This window comes from Saccopteryx leptura, chromosome 1 (genome assembly GCF_036850995.1).
Source record: "Saccopteryx leptura isolate mSacLep1 chromosome 1, mSacLep1_pri_phased_curated, whole genome shotgun sequence".
Taxonomy (NCBI): Eukaryota; Metazoa; Chordata; class Mammalia; order Chiroptera; family Emballonuridae; genus Saccopteryx; species Saccopteryx leptura.
This window is the reverse complement of record NC_089503.1, coordinates 140,675,181-140,694,369: the sequence shown is the minus strand read 5'-3', so window position 1 is coordinate 140,694,369 and position 19,189 is coordinate 140,675,181. Positions and strand designations below refer to the sequence as shown.

General features: G+C 33.0%; 1 protein-coding gene across 12 annotated transcripts in view; it reads right to left on the bottom strand.

Moving 5' to 3' along the window:
• Positions 1-2,511: 2,511 nt before the first annotated feature.
• Positions 2,512-19,189, bottom strand: part of ERBIN (erbb2 interacting protein) — a 141,777-nt gene continuing 125,099 nt past the window's right edge. For 3 of the 12 annotated variants that reach the window (XM_066376160.1, XM_066376105.1, XM_066376113.1), the window contains 6 exons: positions 15,151-15,294; positions 12,573-12,689; positions 9,391-9,600; positions 8,368-8,460; positions 7,544-7,618; positions 6,077-6,830 (listed from right to left, as the gene is read on the bottom strand). In XM_066376160.1, coding sequence (XP_066232257.1) covers positions 6,723-6,830; positions 7,544-7,618; positions 8,368-8,460; positions 9,391-9,600; positions 12,573-12,689; positions 15,151-15,294 — 747 coding nt within the window. In that variant the 3' untranslated portion in view covers positions 6,077-6,722. Of the gene's footprint in view, positions 2,660-6,076; positions 6,831-7,543; positions 7,619-8,367; positions 8,461-9,390; positions 9,601-12,572; positions 12,690-15,150; positions 15,295-19,189 lie in introns of those variants that run through there. The other 9 variants (XM_066376123.1, XM_066376132.1, XM_066376143.1 and 6 more) reach the window with 9 other exon arrangements.

The following is a 19,189-nucleotide window of genomic DNA, read 5'->3' as shown; positions in this document are numbered from 1 at the left end:
TTCCATCAAGGAGTTTCCAGTAGTTCTGGAAATGAGACTAAATAATATACATAACAACATAAGAATCAAGTTGTTATTAAATTATGTGGTATAAATTTTAAATATCAAAGAATAGGAAAGTTCAGAGTTCAGAAAAGGCATGAGGAAAACTGGCTCCTTTTATCTGTTATAACAATAATAAACTGAAGGCCTTCAAATCTTTCTCTCACCAGTTTCTCCCAGGTACAAGGTGGGCATTTCTAAATGCTCCAAATTAAGCAAGACAATTTAATATTCCTGATTTCAATTAGTGGTATCACCACTTATCCTCTAAATCCAGCCAGAACTTAGAAGTCATCCTTAATTCCTCCTCACCTTTCTGTATCATATTAACCTGGCACTTTCTAGGTATCTTATGAACCTGGCATTTTCAGCACCTTGGCTGCTCCAAAGTTGTCTCTATTCTTGATTTTACAATAATCTTCTAAACATGTCACTAACTCTAAAGTTTTTTTTAACCCCGCCACTGCTACCCCCCATCCATCTTATAGAGTGATCTTCCTAAAGTTCAAGTCAAATCACTTACATCACTCACTACTGTCCTCAGAATAAAATCCTTTGCATGACACCAATGGTCTTACTATTACACATCTTTTTCAGATATGCTGGATGTTTTTAGGTCTGACAGAAGGGAGTGGCGTGATCTCCCTACCACAAATCTAAGAAGTCCTTCTAGGGGCAATACTAATCAAGGGAGTCTGAACCAAGAGAGTGGAGTGGGGTCTGCAGAAAGGGCTTTGGAAATGTGGTTCTGGCCAACGCCAGGGTTTTAGTCAGACAGGCTCCACTCCAGCTCTGAATTAGAGGAGCCATGGGGAATGGAAGTAGAAACTAAATGATGGCTAGTTGTTTTAGTTTTCTATTGCTGTGACTAAAAATTAGCATTTTAAAACAACACAATATCTCACAATTTCTGTCAGTCAGGAGTCCATCCATGGTTTGGCGGGGAACTCTCCTCAGGGTCCTATGGGTTGCAGTCCATGCAGTTGGGCTGTGTGCTCATCCGGAACTTGGAGTCCTCTTCCGAACTCACTCAGGTTGTTAGCAGAATTCAGTTCCTTGCAGTTGTAGAACTAAGGCCCTCTGCTCCCAAAAGTTGCCCATCTCCATTGGCAGTTCACAGTATGGCTGCTTCTTCAAGGTCAACAGAAGAGCATCCCTGTTGCTTCAAGTCTTTCTTTTAGAGAAGGCCTGGTGCCTGTTGTCAGTCTCCTCTCTAAACATATCTAATTCTATAGACCCTCCATTTTATTACCTCTTCCTTCCAAATACTAGCTATAAAAAGTACATATATTATGAAAAGGGAATTTTACTTTTTTGACAACTTGTTGGTAACTGTCATGTTAATTATTTATGAGGTACTATTACTATCCCTGTTTCACAAATTGGGAAATGAGGTACAGATATGTTAAGGAACTTCCCTAAGTTCATATAAGCAGAATCAGCTAAATGATAGATTTGCAATTCAAGACAGTTGGGAAGGGGACGATTGGGTAGCCTATATCCTGCTCCCAGTGACCTTGAATGAAAAAGTAGCAAGAGGAATAGCTGGAGACAGAAGCTGACCATCTTTGTAGAGGTGGATATGTGGGTGTCAGGAGACAGAACATATGACAGTAATGATGGCAATCTGGTTTCCTCTGAAATGTGACTAAATCTCACTGGTACCTGCCATTCAAACAGGATCGACATGCCCGAGACGCTGAGATCACATCTAGTGTGAGGCTCTTGTTAAAATGGAGAACCTATGAATGCCACACTTTGGAATGAGAGGGATTACAAAGGACAAAACTTGGTGCATTTTTCCTATAACCTAGATGAAAAAAAGGGGGGCATGTATATCATATTTGTGAAGTGCAGGATTAGAATAGGAACTTCATTAGCCTACAGATGATTCAGCAAGATCCCTTAGGTACAAATGATAAACCCCAGCTTAAAAAGTGAAATTCAGAAGTAATAAATATAAGGTTCTGCCTTTTGACTTGACTTTTTAAATTGTGGTTAAAAGACATAATCTTAAATTTAGTTTATCTTTCTTGAGTTTGCTTTTGGACAAGGACACTAATTGGGAAGGGAAGCCTATTTTTTTTTTAACAGGGACAGAGAGAGAGTCAGAGAGAGGGATAGACATGCAGGAAACGAAGAGAGATGAGAAGCATCAATCATTAGTTTTTTGTTGTGACACCTTAGTTGCTCATTGATTGCCCTCTCATGTGCCCTGACTGAAGGCCTTCAGCAGACCGAGTAACCCCTTGCTCAAGCCAGAGACCTTGGGTCCAAGCTGGTGAGCTTTTAGCTCAAACCAGATGAGCCCGCGCTCAAGCCGGCGACCTCCGGATTTCAAACCTGGGTCCTTTGCATCCCAGTCAGACGCTCTATCCACTGTGCCACCGCCCTGTCAGGCACATTTAAAAAAATCTTTCTAAAGCCTTGCTTTGGAGGAACAAAATTGTTTTGATTAGATTTAAAGGAAGGTCAGTTCAGAAAAATATAGACTTAATAATTTTCATGCAAAACAAAAATAGCTTTATTGAATCCTGGGCTGGGGCTGAAGAGGGCAGCATTTTGCAACTTGGATTTCTTCCTTTACCGGTCATACATGAGCTTCTCAAACTTCATCCTGAAATTAAATTGAGGGCCAAATGAGAAGCTTAGCTGGGCCACATGAAATCTAACAGGAGATCAAAACTTTCCCTAGGTATTTCTTTGAAAAGGTGATTGTAATAGCAGGATCACTTCTTCACCTCTTTCCTATCAATCCTATAGAAAGGATCAGGAGTAGCTTAATTATTGAATATAAAATCTGAGAAGATTCTACTGAGGTGTTTTCCCTAAATAAGCTTTCTCAGTAGAATAGGTTTCTCAGATGCTTGGATATTAGCAGGACTGTACATTTGTGGAGACCATAAGTTTTCTTTTGTAAATTCACAAAGAGAATGCAGAGTCCTAAAAAGAAGGTAGCATTCTCTTAAGAGTTTTCCAAAACTGAATGACTATCTTCATCACCACAGGACTTAAAAATTCCACAGGGGTAAAAAATACCTGTAAACCATTTCTGAACTTTCTTATTAGAAACAAGAATACCCAAAGGTTTGAACTGGCTGCCTATAAAATCTACCTTTTATTATTCCTTTTTAAAAAATTTACCGATTTGAGAGACAGAGAGAGAAAAACATAATTTGTTGCTCCCCTTATTTATGCATTCATTGGTTGATCCTCATATGTGCCCTGACTGGGGATCAAATAGCAACCCTGATGTATCAGGATGGCACTTGAACCAACTGAGATACCTGGTCAAGGCCCTATATTACTTTTAAAAGAAAAATGTTATTTTTTACCTCTGCATACCATCAATTGTGTATTAATGCTTTTGATGAAACAAAGTTATTTTGATTTCAGTGTCTCATAAGAAATCTATTTAACATGAAACCACATTAAACTAATAAGAATTAAAATTTTTTTTTAAATAACCTTTTAAATAGACTGGACTGATCATCAATTTCAGACTAACTAAAAAATATTCCACATTCCAATAGCTTCCTTCAGAAGTAAAATACAGTAATTTAAGGAAAACTACACTTCCTCTATACCCAGAAACAGATTTTCTCAGTGGTCAAAGAAAACTGTTGCATAATTTTGTCTTTATGACAATCCTTCTCACTTTGAATTTCATAAAGTCACACAACTTTAAATAGTATTAGTTTATTACCTATTCACTGTGTTACAACAATCTAGATATACACAAAAATTTGGATTGTTTTATGAATGCTGATTGATAAAAATATTACATAGCTGCTAAAGGGGTTTTCTTTTCAGCACAGCAAATTAATGCTTAAAAGCTTGTTCTATTTATGGCAATGTTTGTGATAATGTTTATATTATTTTAAAGTATATAAACATATTTAAGTCCAAAAAGGTCAGAAAAAAATTTACAGATTCCCTACTAAATCAGAAAAAAACTTTAGTTTATGAAAACAATTCTGTATTAAATAAATTAACCCTTAACAGATAATTTTTAATGATTTAAAATTTTAAGGTGGTCAATTTTAAACTGTTACTAAAAATAAGGAAGTTTTGATGGATTGCTACATAATAATTAAAAATAAAGTCTGTTATGGGTTTCGGCCTTGACTGCAAATTACTCAACTTTATATAAACTAAAAATGTCCTTTCTATATCCTCCAAGATTTGAATTATTATTTTAAAATTTTAAAATTTCATCATTACCAAATCAAAAATTCAAATGAAGAGTTCTTATTACTTCATTTTAATTTTCCAGTATTTTAGAAGAAATCTTTGGCTATTAATTTAAGTACAAAACTTTTTTGCTATTGGTTTTTTGCATTATATCATGTTATTCCTCTCAGTACAAACTTTTCTTAATCCACTTTGTGTTGCAAGAACATTAAAAAAAATTTAACTAGAGTAGAAAAAATACTCATGTGTATAATACCTGTTGCACTTGTAATATTTCAATACAAAAGCAGACAAGTTTTGATCACAGATGTATCAATTGTTCTTTGTGGCTTATTTCCTTTTCCAAAATTATAGCCTGTGTATCTAACTCAAGGTAAAATAGTTGAAAATGTAGTAATTATATCTATTTTATGTATTCTTATTAAAAGCAGAATGTGACTATGAAAAATTGAAACCAATAAAAAATTATGTGAAATTACAATGGAAAATTACATGTATTGAAATTACATTGTAAAATTACAATGCCAAAATATTTTAAAATAAACTATGAATAAAGGGAACACAGAGACTTATCTTAAAGAAGCTGTTTGTCATTCTTTTTTTAGAGATTATAACACACATACAATAAATGAATTTTATCAAAATACAGCACATTTCTTCTACTATATCCATAAAAATCAATTCCTATGTACTAAAAATCAACTAAAATGAGTTAAAATTTACAAAGAGTTGTTAAAGGGTTTCAATCAATATTATTAAAACTATACAGTATAACCAGTTGATAACATCTTGAAATAAGTGCAATATCTGAGTTCACATCTTTTTACTATTTACTGGCTAGTCAGAAAAGAACAAGTCTAATTCACTTTTGCAAAAATAATGTCAATTGCTGTTTTTGCTAGTGCTATAAAAGTCTTAATTAAAACAAGGTTGAAGAACAAAGGATTAAAAATTCCAAAATTATATTTCTTAGTAATTAGAAATAAATTGCAATAACTGAATATTGCTCTAATGAAAGACTACACTAGCCTCGATTAAAAACAGTTATTGGTCTTCTATGGCACTTTTTTATGGTCCAAATAACCATGCATTTATCTTACCATTGCATGTTACTCAGATTTTATTTGATTACACGGAGAGAATAAAAACAAAATTTTGTTTGAACAAAATTTATAAACCTCTACCAAATATTTTTTACACTAACAAGAACAAAGGCAGTTGGTGATAAAAACACTATTACACTGATACACTTAGAAACCCTTTAAAGACTCTGAAGTGTTGAGTTCACATTTAATGTTACCTGTAGGAACAGCCCTTTATTTGAACACCTTTACACACTGGTAGACCCCGAGGACCCATTCCTTTGCTCTACAACTTCCCACAGCAATTCTCGATCACTGTGCCAGTTTCACAAACTTGCTTTGGTTTCCTAGCTCCATGCGTACTGTTTCCTTTTATGTACTTTACCAAGGCAATATGAGGCCAAAGAAAATCAAGAGGCTTTCCTAAATCTTCTTACATTTTGTGTCACAGTAACACAATCTTAAAACTGGTCATTTTAGTTTCATTTGCTGCTTAAAATAAAAATTATAAATTAAGATTAAAATGGAATACTAATTATAAAAACAAAATGCAAATGGTAAAAAAAATCAAGGTATTTCCATATCACAAAAAAGCATGGACACACATCTACAGTAGAGTTAAAAATTTCCTGTGACTAAAAAATTAAAAATCGAATCACCAGTAGCAAATATATAGTTAATGGCTATGAGAAGAACAGATCCTGTAGAGCTCATAAAATGCAATTAATGTCTTTTTTATTTTTTAAAAAGACATTACATTTTTATTGCATTATTCTATTAATAAAAACATATGAACAGATAGCTGTTTTTTCATTCTTTGCTTCCAGATTTTTATAGGAGTTAACTGTTTTAATCAGGCCTCGGAAAATGAACCCACCAGCACCACCTTCACCTTCTCCTCTTCAATTCAAAATGCACATAGCAAAAGCCAACAATTCAATCTCTTGCCCCCATAAAATAACAAAGTTGTTTCAGCAGAAAAACATTAAGATCAGTTGAATAAAAATAAGGGCATAAAAGCTATGAGATAGATAGCTCCGCCATCTGTCTCTGGACTACAATCAAGGCTAACTAGAGCCTTGCACAGAGTTCAGTCATGTGTATGAAATCCAAAAATAAACCTACAATCTATACAAAAACAACATACATTTGTTTTTGTTGCCTTGACTGCTATGTTTTTAAAAACCTAACAAGAAGTTTTCTATGATCTGAATTCACCAGTCTTTCCTATATACTGTACAGTGGTTCTTTCCCTCTAGCCACAAGTTCCATTACTTCATTAATGTACAAACTTGAACATAATTTTTGAGTTCTTTATATATAAAAATAGTCAAAATATTAATTTCCCCTGCAAGTATCTTCCGATAAATCTTGCTGTCTTCCCCCCGCTTTTTCTCCACAGTCTTATGAAGAAACCTCTCGTACAATGATGAGTTCTACTGTGTTCTGGAAAGTTTTCAGCAAGGACACTGCTTGTCCATGTTCAATATTGATAAAACTGTAGCCATTAGCCTAGAATAAATAAAAAAATACTTTAAGAAAAACATTTCATAGTAATTTATTTGCCTTGTTGCATTTAAATTTCTGCCAAGTTAAAACCTAGCAGAAAATAAGAATAATTTTGGCCATTTAAAACAGCACCTAGACTCTTGGGCCCTAAAATAAAATCTCTGAAGGTAGGATGCAGAAACCTGTATTTTCAGATGACTTCTACATAGCAACCAATGCCAGGAAGTACTTTTCAAAGACACAGCGTCATCAGACATGGTATTGTATGTATGCACTATTGAGCAACTGAAGTCACCAGATCAAGAACACCACGCTTATAATTTAGGCAAAATATTTATTGAGGTCTTATCTTACTGTATACCCGACACACAGGTCTAAGTGCTTCCATGAATTAACACCTTTAATTCTTTCATCACCTTATTTTAGGGAAGTTAATTAACATTTCTGAACTTAAATAAAATGCTAAAATATATCAAATATATATTCAAAAATATCAGCCTGATTTTCCAGAGTACAAGGTAGAAATATTTTAAACTATAAAATCACTAGAGAGTAGCCTCTAAGAAATATCACTATTTTCATCCACAAATATTTAAAGATAAACTTCATAAAATGCTTATTTTCAAATCTGGCATTTAATAATATTTTGATGAGGAGGCAGATTAGTTATAAAACGAAAACTAATAAAAAAATAATAAAAAGGTATATATAGTTACCTGAATAATTTTATCACCAGGCTGCAACAATTTTGATGCTGGTCCTTCAGGCTGTACCCTTGTTACAAATATACCCTTTAATAGTAACAACAAACATATTATTTGATGGGAAGCAGCATATATAAATAACACAGTACCAAGGAGCAATCTTTATTTCTCAGCATGCAAATATTTGATTGTGATACAGGTTTTCTCCTTGTCTTCTCTAAAAACAATGTCACAATCAACCCTATTACTTATATTTTGTCTCTGATAATTTGAACATTAGTATAGTGATTTCTGTTCAAGTGATATGTACTTCCATAGATATACAGAAAAATAACAATTAAAAATCACTTCATAATATGAGGCACATTTCAAATTTTTGGTTAAATTTGTATTCCTCAAACAATTTGAACTGCTCACATTTCAAAACAAAAAAAAGAGGATGTCATCCATTTATTATTTATTTATTTGAGACAGACAGAAAGGGAGAGATGAGAAACATCAACTTATAGTTGTGGCACTTTAGTGATTCACTAATTACTTCTCATATGTGTCTTGACCGGGGACTCTAGCTGAGACCCCTTTTTCATGCCAGCAACTGCTGGTCATGTCTATGATCCTGGGCTCAAGTTGGTGAGACCATGCGCTCAAGCTGGCAACCTTGGGGTTTCAAACCTGGGTCCTCAGTGTCCCAGGCCAACACTCTATACACAGCACCACTGCCTGGTCAGGCTAGAATATATTTATTATATAAATATCAGATATTTACTTATGTATAAGAGGTATTAAATTAGTAAAAAATACCTTTTTTCCCCAATGGATAGAAAGACAAAACTCACATCATCATCAGGTCTGAATGGGTTTCCTCTTCCACCAACACCTCCTGATATGCTAAATCCAAGTTCTGGGTCCTTTTCAACTCTCACTCGAATCTCAATTAATAAAACAAATCATTACTATCATAGAAAAAGTTGCAACACAATAACATCCATAGTTAAATATTGGTAAATTAAGTTCAAATAAACATAACTATGTAAGGATTCATCTAAAATAATATGTGGGTAGATGAAGTAAAACTATGTCATGGAATATTATGTTAATGAGTTAGTGAGTTAAAGGCATAGCTGGGATTATAAAGCAAAGCTCCTAACTTAAATCTACTACTGTTTTATGAAGATAGACAACCAATTAATGTTGACCCTATTGTATTTTTTAGATATTGCGGGATTTGAAAACATATAGCATAAACATAAAGCATGTACTTTATTATTAGTTTCTATTTGTGAAACATCTATATTGTATACTATCTCTGTCTATTGGGTACTTCATAGCTCCAAAACAAAGTGTATGTTCTCTACCTAAGTTTCTAATAATATCATTTTATAAATAAACTATCAAAATATATAACTATATAACTAGCAACTTTTAAAAAAAGTTACTTTATAAGATTTAATTCTCAAAGTAGTTGGAGACTATAGTCAAGTTTCAAAAGCTGAGTGTCAACAATAGCAAATCATACTAATACAAATTCAAGTTTAATGGTCTCTACTAGTATTTATATTCTTGGAGAAGGTTTGATTACCAAAGTATCATCAACTAGTTTGGAAAAAACAACCATTTTAGGAAAGAAACAAATCATGACTAAAACAATCCCATGTCTGTTCATGAGAATGGGGGGGGGGGGTAGGGGGGATCATAAAGTCAAATCAAACTTAACAGGAAACCAAAACGTTAAACACCGAATGGTTAAAAAAAACCCCACCTATGTTAAAGTTCTATTTGGATTTATTGCTAATAATTAAATAACCTATAACATACATTAAAAGTTTATCTCATATTTTAAATATTCTTGATTTTCTTACCTCTTGCCTTGCCAGTTCATGGCCTTGTCTAGGAGAACAATGGGGCTGTGTATATGGAGGTTGGTGGGCCACTTTCAGCATCAAGTAATCAATTAGTTGTTCTCTAGAGGGATGCCTTGCCACAGATGCCTGAGGAAGGGGGTGATGTATTTGACTATAATTTGCCTGAGGCCTGAGAGGTTGGCCCATCTGTCCATTACTCAAAGGCATCTAAGAAAAACATGAAGTGTCTTAAAATGACCAATAATAATGTCTTATTACAAATATTTGGTTTTTCTTCTTGGAGCATTTCAGAAGCACTAGAGTTTAACATTCTAAATCGCACAGTATCATGCCACTTAAAGTTTTCTAATTTTACACTTTTAGAAGAAAAAAGCTGTTAATATTTTAATTCAAAACTTGCCTGAGTGCTTGATATAGATTCAATCTTACAAGGTTTAAAAATTAAAGTAAATCACATCTACATTTAAAATTATTTGCTTTTCTGTCTGATATAAATGCACCTGTTCTAATATAACCAATTTTAAAATGGTAAACAGTATGCAAAAAATTAAAAATTAAGTAAGCCCATATAAAGGATATCTTTTTCTATACTATACTTACTATTCTTAATCTCTCACATTCAAACAAAAGATGCATTTGCTAATTTGTTTTTTATAATACAAAAGTAATTTTTTGGTAAAATTTTTTCTAATCTGACTATATCTTTTCTATCTTTATTCCTTTCTTGCCAGAATTAACAAGCCAATTCAGCTATGTAGTAGAAAACTGATTACTCATGTGTGTATCAGTTAGCAATTTTAAACTCTCTTAAATTTTTATCCCATAGAATATTAACCACAAAATTAAAGTTTGACATTCTATTTTATTTTTCACAAGCTAAACAAAATTCTTGAGATTATTTTGTTGTTGTTAAATTACCCTTGTTTTAACACCTCTCATTTTTTATTTTTATTTATTTTAATTTTTAAAAATTTTATTTATTGATTTTTGAGAGAGAGAGACAGGAACATTAATCTGTTCCTGTATGTGCCCTGACCAGGGTTTGAACCGCAAGCTGTGTGCATCAGGATGACACTCTGACCAAGCTATTCAGCCAGGGCAATGCCTAATTTTTTAGAGGCTGAATTTGAACTTAAAATCACCTTTGTAGAAATGTGGCTAATATCTTATTCTGTTAGTGAGGAATCTATCTGATAAATAGGTTATATTTGTACTATAAAATTGGCATATGAAGAAATTTTTTATTGGAAGAGGAAATAAATATATCTAAACTATACAATAATTTAAAACAGGGGTAGTCAACCTTTTTATACCTACCGCCCACTTTGTATCTCTGTTAGTAGTAAAATTTTCTAACCACCCACCGGTTCCACAGTAATGATGATTTATAAAGTTTAACATTACTTTATATTATAAAGTTATTTATAAAGTAACTTTACTTTATAAAATTTATAAAGCAGAGTTACAGTAAGTTAAAGCATATAATAATAATTACTTACCAAGTACTTTATGTCGTATTTTCGCTAAGTTTGGCAGAATAAATCTTTATAAAACAACTTACTATAATTAAATCTATCTTTTTATTTATACTTTGGTTGCTCCACTACCACCCACCATGAAAGCTGGAATGCCCAATAGTGGGCGGGTAGGGACCAGGTTGACTACCACTGATTTAAAACATCACTGTTGATTATTAATAAAAGGTGACCTCATCCATAAAGAAATCATGGAAAAATTGTAAGGGAAATTTTTTACTGTGTTATATTTGAGAAACTAGTTAATTCTAAAGTCTGGAAACATATATGGGTGTTTTTATGACAAAGATGTATGCTATTAGCACAAAGATGTTATTACTCTGAGAGATCTTTTACTGGGTATTTACCACTCAATCACTGTAGATTTGAAGCAATTAATCTGTCCAGAGTTCTTAAGTGGTTGTGTTGTTATTTTATTATGTTTAACTCTGCAGGAAGCACTTGCTTTTCTCCATGTTTACATCATTGTTTTCCTCTGTGCAGATTCAATACTTTTCTCCTGGGGAGAATTCTCCAAACAATAATTAATTCTGTCCCATTCTTAAGACTCCCAGACATCTAGGTACTTGTTCCTGCCTGACACTTTATATCAATGTTAAACACACCCATGGAATATGTTAAGCTATGATATACAGAAGGCTCAAGACAATAAAAAGCATAAAACACACTCAGTAAGCTAAACCATAAATGGACATTAAAAAGAAAAAGAAACTGGATAACAGAGCTCAAATAAAAGAAAAAAAAAACAAAAAAATAAAATAGATACTTATGAACTTAAATGTTATGTGGCTGGGTTCCTACTATTGGCAACAATGTAAAAGTTTATATAATATATAACTATTCTTCAAAATTATATCTGGTTATACTAGGATATGGAATTAATTAAGAGAAAGAACAAGTGAAGAGAATACTAAAGAAAAGAATTATCTATTGGCATTGGTGAAAGAAAAGTAAACTCTCTAAATGAGTGATGCTTTAGTTTCAAAAGTAAGAGACAAACAACCATCACCTATTCTACTATAAACACGTCTTTCTATTTCTAATTAGTGATTTCTAGTTACATTTAAAGTATTTTAAAATGTTGAGTAATAGTAAAACATCCTCCAATGAATTTAAGATAGGTTCATTTTTAACTCTCCAAATAGGTTTATTATGAATGCCAAAATCCTGACTCAAAGGATAAAATAAGTAGGTGATACTTTAGAAATATAAAAAGTACAACAAAATAATTATAATTCTTCAGTGTAGAAAAAAAATCATGCAATAAACTGAAAAATAGCAGAATGTAATTCTATTTCTCAATTATCTTAAAAAAATTTTTTTTAATTTATTCATTTTAGAGAGGGAGAGAGAGAGAGAGAGAGAGAGAGAAGGAAGGGGGAGAGCAGGAGGCATCAACTCCCAGGCAAGCCCAGGGTTTTGAACTGGTGACCTCAGTGTTCCAGGTTGACACTTGATCCAATTTTTGACACCACAGGTCAGGCTATTTTTCAATTATTTAAAAGAAATAAATCCTTACTAAGCAATGGGGAGAAAGTTCTCAAAGAAAGTATTTTCAATGTTAAATCATCTATGATATTTTAGTTCAAAAGCCACAAAACATGGTTAGCTCACAGATACTACATTTATTTTCTGAGCACCTACTTTCAAGCTGACTGGAGGAATATCTTTGTGACTAAGTGTAGCTGATGCGTAGTTGTGCTGTCCTGAAATGAACATATCATCTTGACAAGGATCTCCTGGACAGGATGTCTGGGGATGCTTCAAATTAGGGAAAAATTAAAAGTAAACAAACAATGATCTTTAAGATGCGCAACCAAAATGATGATGACATTTGAGAAAAGAATAAAAAAAAGTAGTGCTAGATTAATAGAAAGATGAAGAACCAAATAAAACATTACCATCACAACTGCTATCAATCTTAGTACCTTCATGATAGATGTTAACTGAATTTATTTTGGTAACCATTTCACAATATAAACATAGATCATGATGATGCATCCTTTGGACTAATACAATGTTACATCAATTATAGCTAAATAAACTGGGAAAAAATTAGTACTTAAAAAAAATAATAGCAAATGTTTGTTCTTTTATTGTGTAAAAAGTATATACAAATATATACTGTTAAGCTATTTTTTATACTTATAGTTTTATTTAGAATACTACCTAGCTTTTAACACTTTGAGCAACACTCTTAATCTAAATTAAGAGTCCCAAATTTTAAGAGCAACTAAACTATATTGTTGAGCACCACAACAAGTTTTTTGGTAAAAAAATTTAACTGATGTTCTTTTAATAGCACAGTACCACTGAGGACCTTCTCTTAAATGATGAGCAGTACCAATAAACATACAGTAGTATAAAACTTACTGAAGCTTAATTCTATCATAATGATATTAGCTTTGTATTTTCAAAAGCAATGGTTTGGTGAGATGCTTTTAAAATTAAATAACTAGAATTCCTATTTTATTATGTTAAATAATAGTCTTACATTTATAGTTTACCTCACTGATGGCTTTACATAAAAAATAGACTCAATCTCATTATCTCTGAATATTTCTTAAGAATATGCTGGGACATAAAATACCTAAATTTTTCATTTTAATTTATTTCTAAACACATTTAACTATGTTTTAGAAAACTAGAGAGACTGTGTTAAATAGCACTATTATTATTTTCAAAACAGTACAAGCTAGCAACAGATATGCAAATGACAACATGTTGAAAAATAATCTGATATCTATTTCCTTATGATATGCCGCAGGATACATATAAACCCAATGATCTACAATGTAATCTTAGAAACTGTCTGCAACACAGCTATCATGTACAATTAGTTGCTAGTTCAAACCAAGGCTTAGTAAAAACTTTATTTTCCTTCTCCGTTTTCGATATGTTTCAGAATGCATAAAGATCAATTTAGCTCATATTTGAAGTTTCAACTCAAGCCTAAATGCACTAGTTTACTCATCAAAAGACCAAGTATATTATAAATGAAAAAGTAAAATGCAACAGGCTCAAAGGCTCTGAATTTAAAAATAACAAGCAAAAAATATTGCTGTGGAAGAATTGTAAAAAAAAACAATTGTTCCAGATGACCATAAGATTACCTCTGAGTTAATAAAAGCCCCTGGTTTTACTCTGTGGCTTCAGGTGGAATAGTGCCAGAAATGTAGGACTTAATTAATAATAATAGTCATCACCCTTCTCTCTCCCTGTTTCAATCTGTTAAGTTACCAAATGATTGCTGCCACTATAACATAACATAGAAACCGAGTGGTGTTAGGTAACAAAAGGCAGAACAAGCTGGGTGATGCAAGCTAGAGCAAAGTGAATCCAGGAGGCTGCTCTAGCCTAGAACACAAAAGAGCAAAGCCAGGGATGCATTAAAGGGCAAGGGAGAAAGGATGCTCAGGAAAAAGCAAAGGACCCAGAAGCCAGAAGAGTCAATATGGAAATAAAACTGGAGAGGGGATAAAATTGGGTTATAAAAGGAGAAAGGTCTTTTCAGGATGAAAAGGAGAAGGGCAGAGGAAATATTTATTTGGAAGCTATGCAACTACACCAAGTTGTTATGAAAAGAAAATCTTAAAAACAGAACTATGCCAGAGTTGTTCTCTTCTTTCTCCTTCTGTTATTCTTATACCACCCTTATCCTTAATTTTCACTAAAAGAATAAACCTTTCTTCTTCACCACTAAGGACTATGACTGAAATGTGGGTAATAAAGAATTTGGGTTTTCCCATTTCCCTGGTATTTATTACAACTTCTCCAGCCTCACACTGAATCATATTAAGTGAATGATGATTAAACTTAGTTTCACTTAGTTCTTAGTGTTTTATTGGCTAATATTCAATCACAAAAGTGAAAATTACTCTTCCCTTAACTCCTCTATGGATTACTTATGGTACAGCCTTAAAACCTTGAGTTTAGGGAGAGTAAGCTAATTTTAAGAGAAAAAGAAAGCAATGCAAAGAATAATTTTTTAAAAAGCCTCTCAGAAAGTTATTTCTATTGCTTGCCTTTTTTTCCCATAAACAAGAGTTGACTTCATCCTTAGTTATGACCACAGAAACTTAGGAGATAGACTAAATCAGCTTTGCAGACAGTTTTAGCACTAACCCAAAGTAAATTTTATTTTCTGGAAACATTAAAACAAAAATGTGGGGCTTATTTCTCTTCTATATACTAAAAGTACTGGTCTACTACAGGTACTCACTCGAAAAATGTGCCCACCAGAACCTCTTCCGTTTGCAACACTCAAGGCAAGACTGCCTTGGCTGCCATGCAGATCCCTAGAGCTGCCATAGTGACAGTTGCTTACAGCAGTAAAATTGGAATTAAAGGACCTTGACAGCATGCTCTGAATAAAGAGGGGATAGATTTAACAGAGATTAGTGTAGCATGCAAAATTCACAAGACATGTTATGTACATAGATGCATTTACAAGCAAGCCCAATACCACACAGAAATGTCATGCAACATGGAATTTTTAGTGTCACTGAAAGAAATTGGCACTATTTACCATATATTGAGAAAACATACACATATACACACAAATTACATGTAATCCAACCATTCAAATTTAAACACTAAAGAAAGTACATACATATAAATGCTTTTATGCTATTATTTCCTTGACTTCTGACATACTTTATTAGAAATTTGTCAGAAATAGGAATTGATGTCATACCCAGATATATCAGTACATATAGTTACACATGGAACACTAATTCCTCTGCAAATTTTACCGATGGCCAGGTATTTCTAAATCAAAATGGGTTTCTAGAGAATCTGCTTCATTTTATAAAAATTGTCTTATTATTAAATAAATGCAGCATACATAATATAACACAAACTATATCTGCAAAACATACCAGGCTCTTGGCCATTGCAATTTCACTTCAGGTGTTCCTTGCTTGCCTAAAATAACCATTTTTTAAAAAGATTTTATTTAATGATTTTACAGGGGAAGGGGAGCAATAGGTATCAACTCATAGTTGCTTCACTTTAGTTGTTGCTTTCTTGCCTATGTGCCTTGACAGGGCAAGCACAGGGTTTTGAACCAGTAGCCTCAGCGTTCCAGGTTGACACTCTATCCACGGCACCAACACAGGCCAGGCGGCCATTGTAATTTCTAAAAATTATCTTCCACATTTTGAAAAATGTCTTACATTAGGGAAAAGTTTATTATAAAGAGTTTTAAGACATAACATTTAAAAGGCTCCCACTGCTCTATAATTACCAAGAAAGAAACTGCAAGGTACACATATAAAACTTTCTCTCAAATATATAGGTATTAAAAATTATTATATTTTAGGTGCTAGTAGTACCTTTTGCAGCTTAAACTTGAAGAACCACGGATGGACTCCTTCCAAATATTGAGTTTATATAAACCTGTAATCAATCCTAGAGATGCCTGAAAAATATACCTCAATAAATGCACAACCTGATTCTCATTATTACTGCTTGTCTATTCCCAGAGTTGTTAACTGCTGTCCTTTCATGTATATGCTTTTAGTCATGTCCTGAATATTGAGGGTCTGATGGTCAAACCGAGATAAACCACATTTTTGAGCATAGCTTGTAAATAAGAAATATGGAAATGACGTAACAAGGATTTCTGTTACTCTTAGGGAATAAATACCTTCTCCAGATTATGAAGCTGATGTCCACTACTAAGAACCATGAAGAATAAGAATTTGGCAGAGGCAATCCAGAGGTTCTGTAAAGATCTGATTATACAGTTACAGACACACATTCTGTATAACATGTTGTTAACTTGAGTGGACTGAATGATCCTGTTTAAGGATCTGTAGATTTGAAACAAACCCTATTCTGTCATCTTTGCACATATATGAAGTTTTATTTTATGCCGTATTTCCCCATGTTTAAGACACACCATTTTCTGAAAAATTTGGGGTCTAAAAACTGGGTGTGTCTTATACAGTGGTTGTAGATTTTTTTTACTGCACTTCTTGCTGTTTTGCACTTTATTTTCATGCTCCTTGTTGAAGACAGTGATTCATCGTCAGACACAGATGAGGACAAGCTAATGGATGGGACTTTTGACAGTGATGAGGAGTTGTATGGATTTTATGATAGATAAAACTTGAATTCAGTAACTTTATATGATTTTTTTTTTCTCAAAATTCAGGCCCCCAAATTAAGGTGCGTCTTATACATGGGAGCATACAGTAAATATTTCACTAAGTAGGCAGAAGCTCAGAATAGGTCCGGTTTTCAATTCAGGCATGTGCAGACATCCATGTAAAACTGCACTCCATCACAACATATCGACATATCGTGCAGAGCTCAACTAAGTGCTGGCCGTATGTCCTGAGCACTTTTGCTCATTACATGCAAATAATTGTACAACAGCATGAAAATTACTATGTTGTATTAATCCTTACTCATATCTGATTGAGTGCTTCTTATATGAGTTTTCATATAAGTAATATTAGCAAATACTGACATTAGTAGTAATTCAACTTCAAAATAAAAATTTGTATTCATCTTCAATGTTAAGTTTTATTTGTAAATAAGTCTTGAGATTTTTGAGGTGAAATCTATTTTATAATATGTTTGGATTCTGGGTAGTTTGTTGGTGTAGAAGGGGTGTTACTACCACAAGGTTTCAAAACCAAGTAAGGGTCAATAACTTATCTATTTCTGTATGATTACTAAACTCCCAGCTGGGCAGAGTAGCAACTTTTGATTTGGGTACTCACCCACAGGGTTAGGACAGGCATTGTGAACCCCTCTGAAGAAAATTTTCAAATGTCCACCATGCCATGAGAATTATGTTTGGGGCAGGAAAGGGGAGTTACAGAGGAGCAAACAGAGACCTTCCATCACCTTTCACTACTGTCAATCAATGCTGTCAAGTTTGGTGTCTAAATCATGTTGACCCTGTGCATTTTTTAGTTTCACTTACCTAAATTCTCATCTCTAAATTACCCATGGGCACAACTGAGACAATGCTGTCATATACTCTCTAAGCAATTGTAAGGCAAATGTCTAAATATAAAAAGTACAGAGGCACAATGAACAATGAGATGGCTGCTACCTGCTTCCTATTCACTAAAGTGCAGGCACATCACTGTTAGGGAAGTAATGAGAAAAGACCTGACATGTCAACTAATATAATAATGTGATGTAATGTAATATATATTAGTATAACAACAAATAAACTCATCTCTCCTCCAAATCTGCTATTCCTCCTCTATGCTCAGTAATAGTTAAGGCATTCCAAACCACCAGTTACTCAAAGCACCAATCTCAAGCTTAATCTCTTTTCTGCAATGTCTGATTAAAGGAATATTCCAGTCAGGTGTAAATTCTTATAGTCTATTTCAGAAATGCCTCTTAAATTCATTCCTTTGTCTCAATTCCACTGATACATTCTCACTTATTTTCTGTACTACTACTATATGGCCTCATAACTCAATCAACTTAACTATATAGTTATCAACTTCTCAAATCCAGTTTCACATCACCACCAGAAGTTTATTTAAAAAACAGCTATATTACTCCTCTGCTTAAGAAATTTCCAAATTCCTTAGAAAAAGTACACAAGTTGAAGACCCTCAACTATATGTACAAAGTTATAGCTGAAACAAAATAAACAGATGAGAATGAAATTGCCTACCACTTATAGATGGCTCAGTTATTTAAAGTTGAGAGGAGAGCATTGCATAGAGCTAAAAATTGCAGGGAGAGGATCAATGTGAATTGAAATAAGGTACTAATTATATTTTAGGTATTTATTTCTGAAAAAAATCAACTTAAAAGAATTTTTTAAAATAATGACTGAGGTTGTGTATGTTCAGCTATTTTTAAAAACGTATTTTAGATTTAATAAACAGAAGTAAGATAATTCTTGGGTAAAGTCCACTAAGAGGTATGAAGCTAAATCTTAAAGAAAGAATATGCTTTATACACTTGGGCTACAGAACTGTGGCACTAATATATCATGAGTTTCACAGGACATTTAAAAATTTTTAAGTCCTTTCAAAAAACAAACATCAACACACTACAGTAGAGCCAGATAGTGAGTTCAAATAGGTCAGAAATGCAGTTCAGAAAAGAGTAAATGCCATGCCAGAGGCCATCTGTGTCAGTGACAGTGTTAGTCATATAACTGGGAAAAAAAATCTTAGATGAAATATTTACATTTACAATACATTTGTTTTTGTTAACAATAAACTGCTTATTTTTGTATATATATATTCACATAATTAACAATTAATAGACTA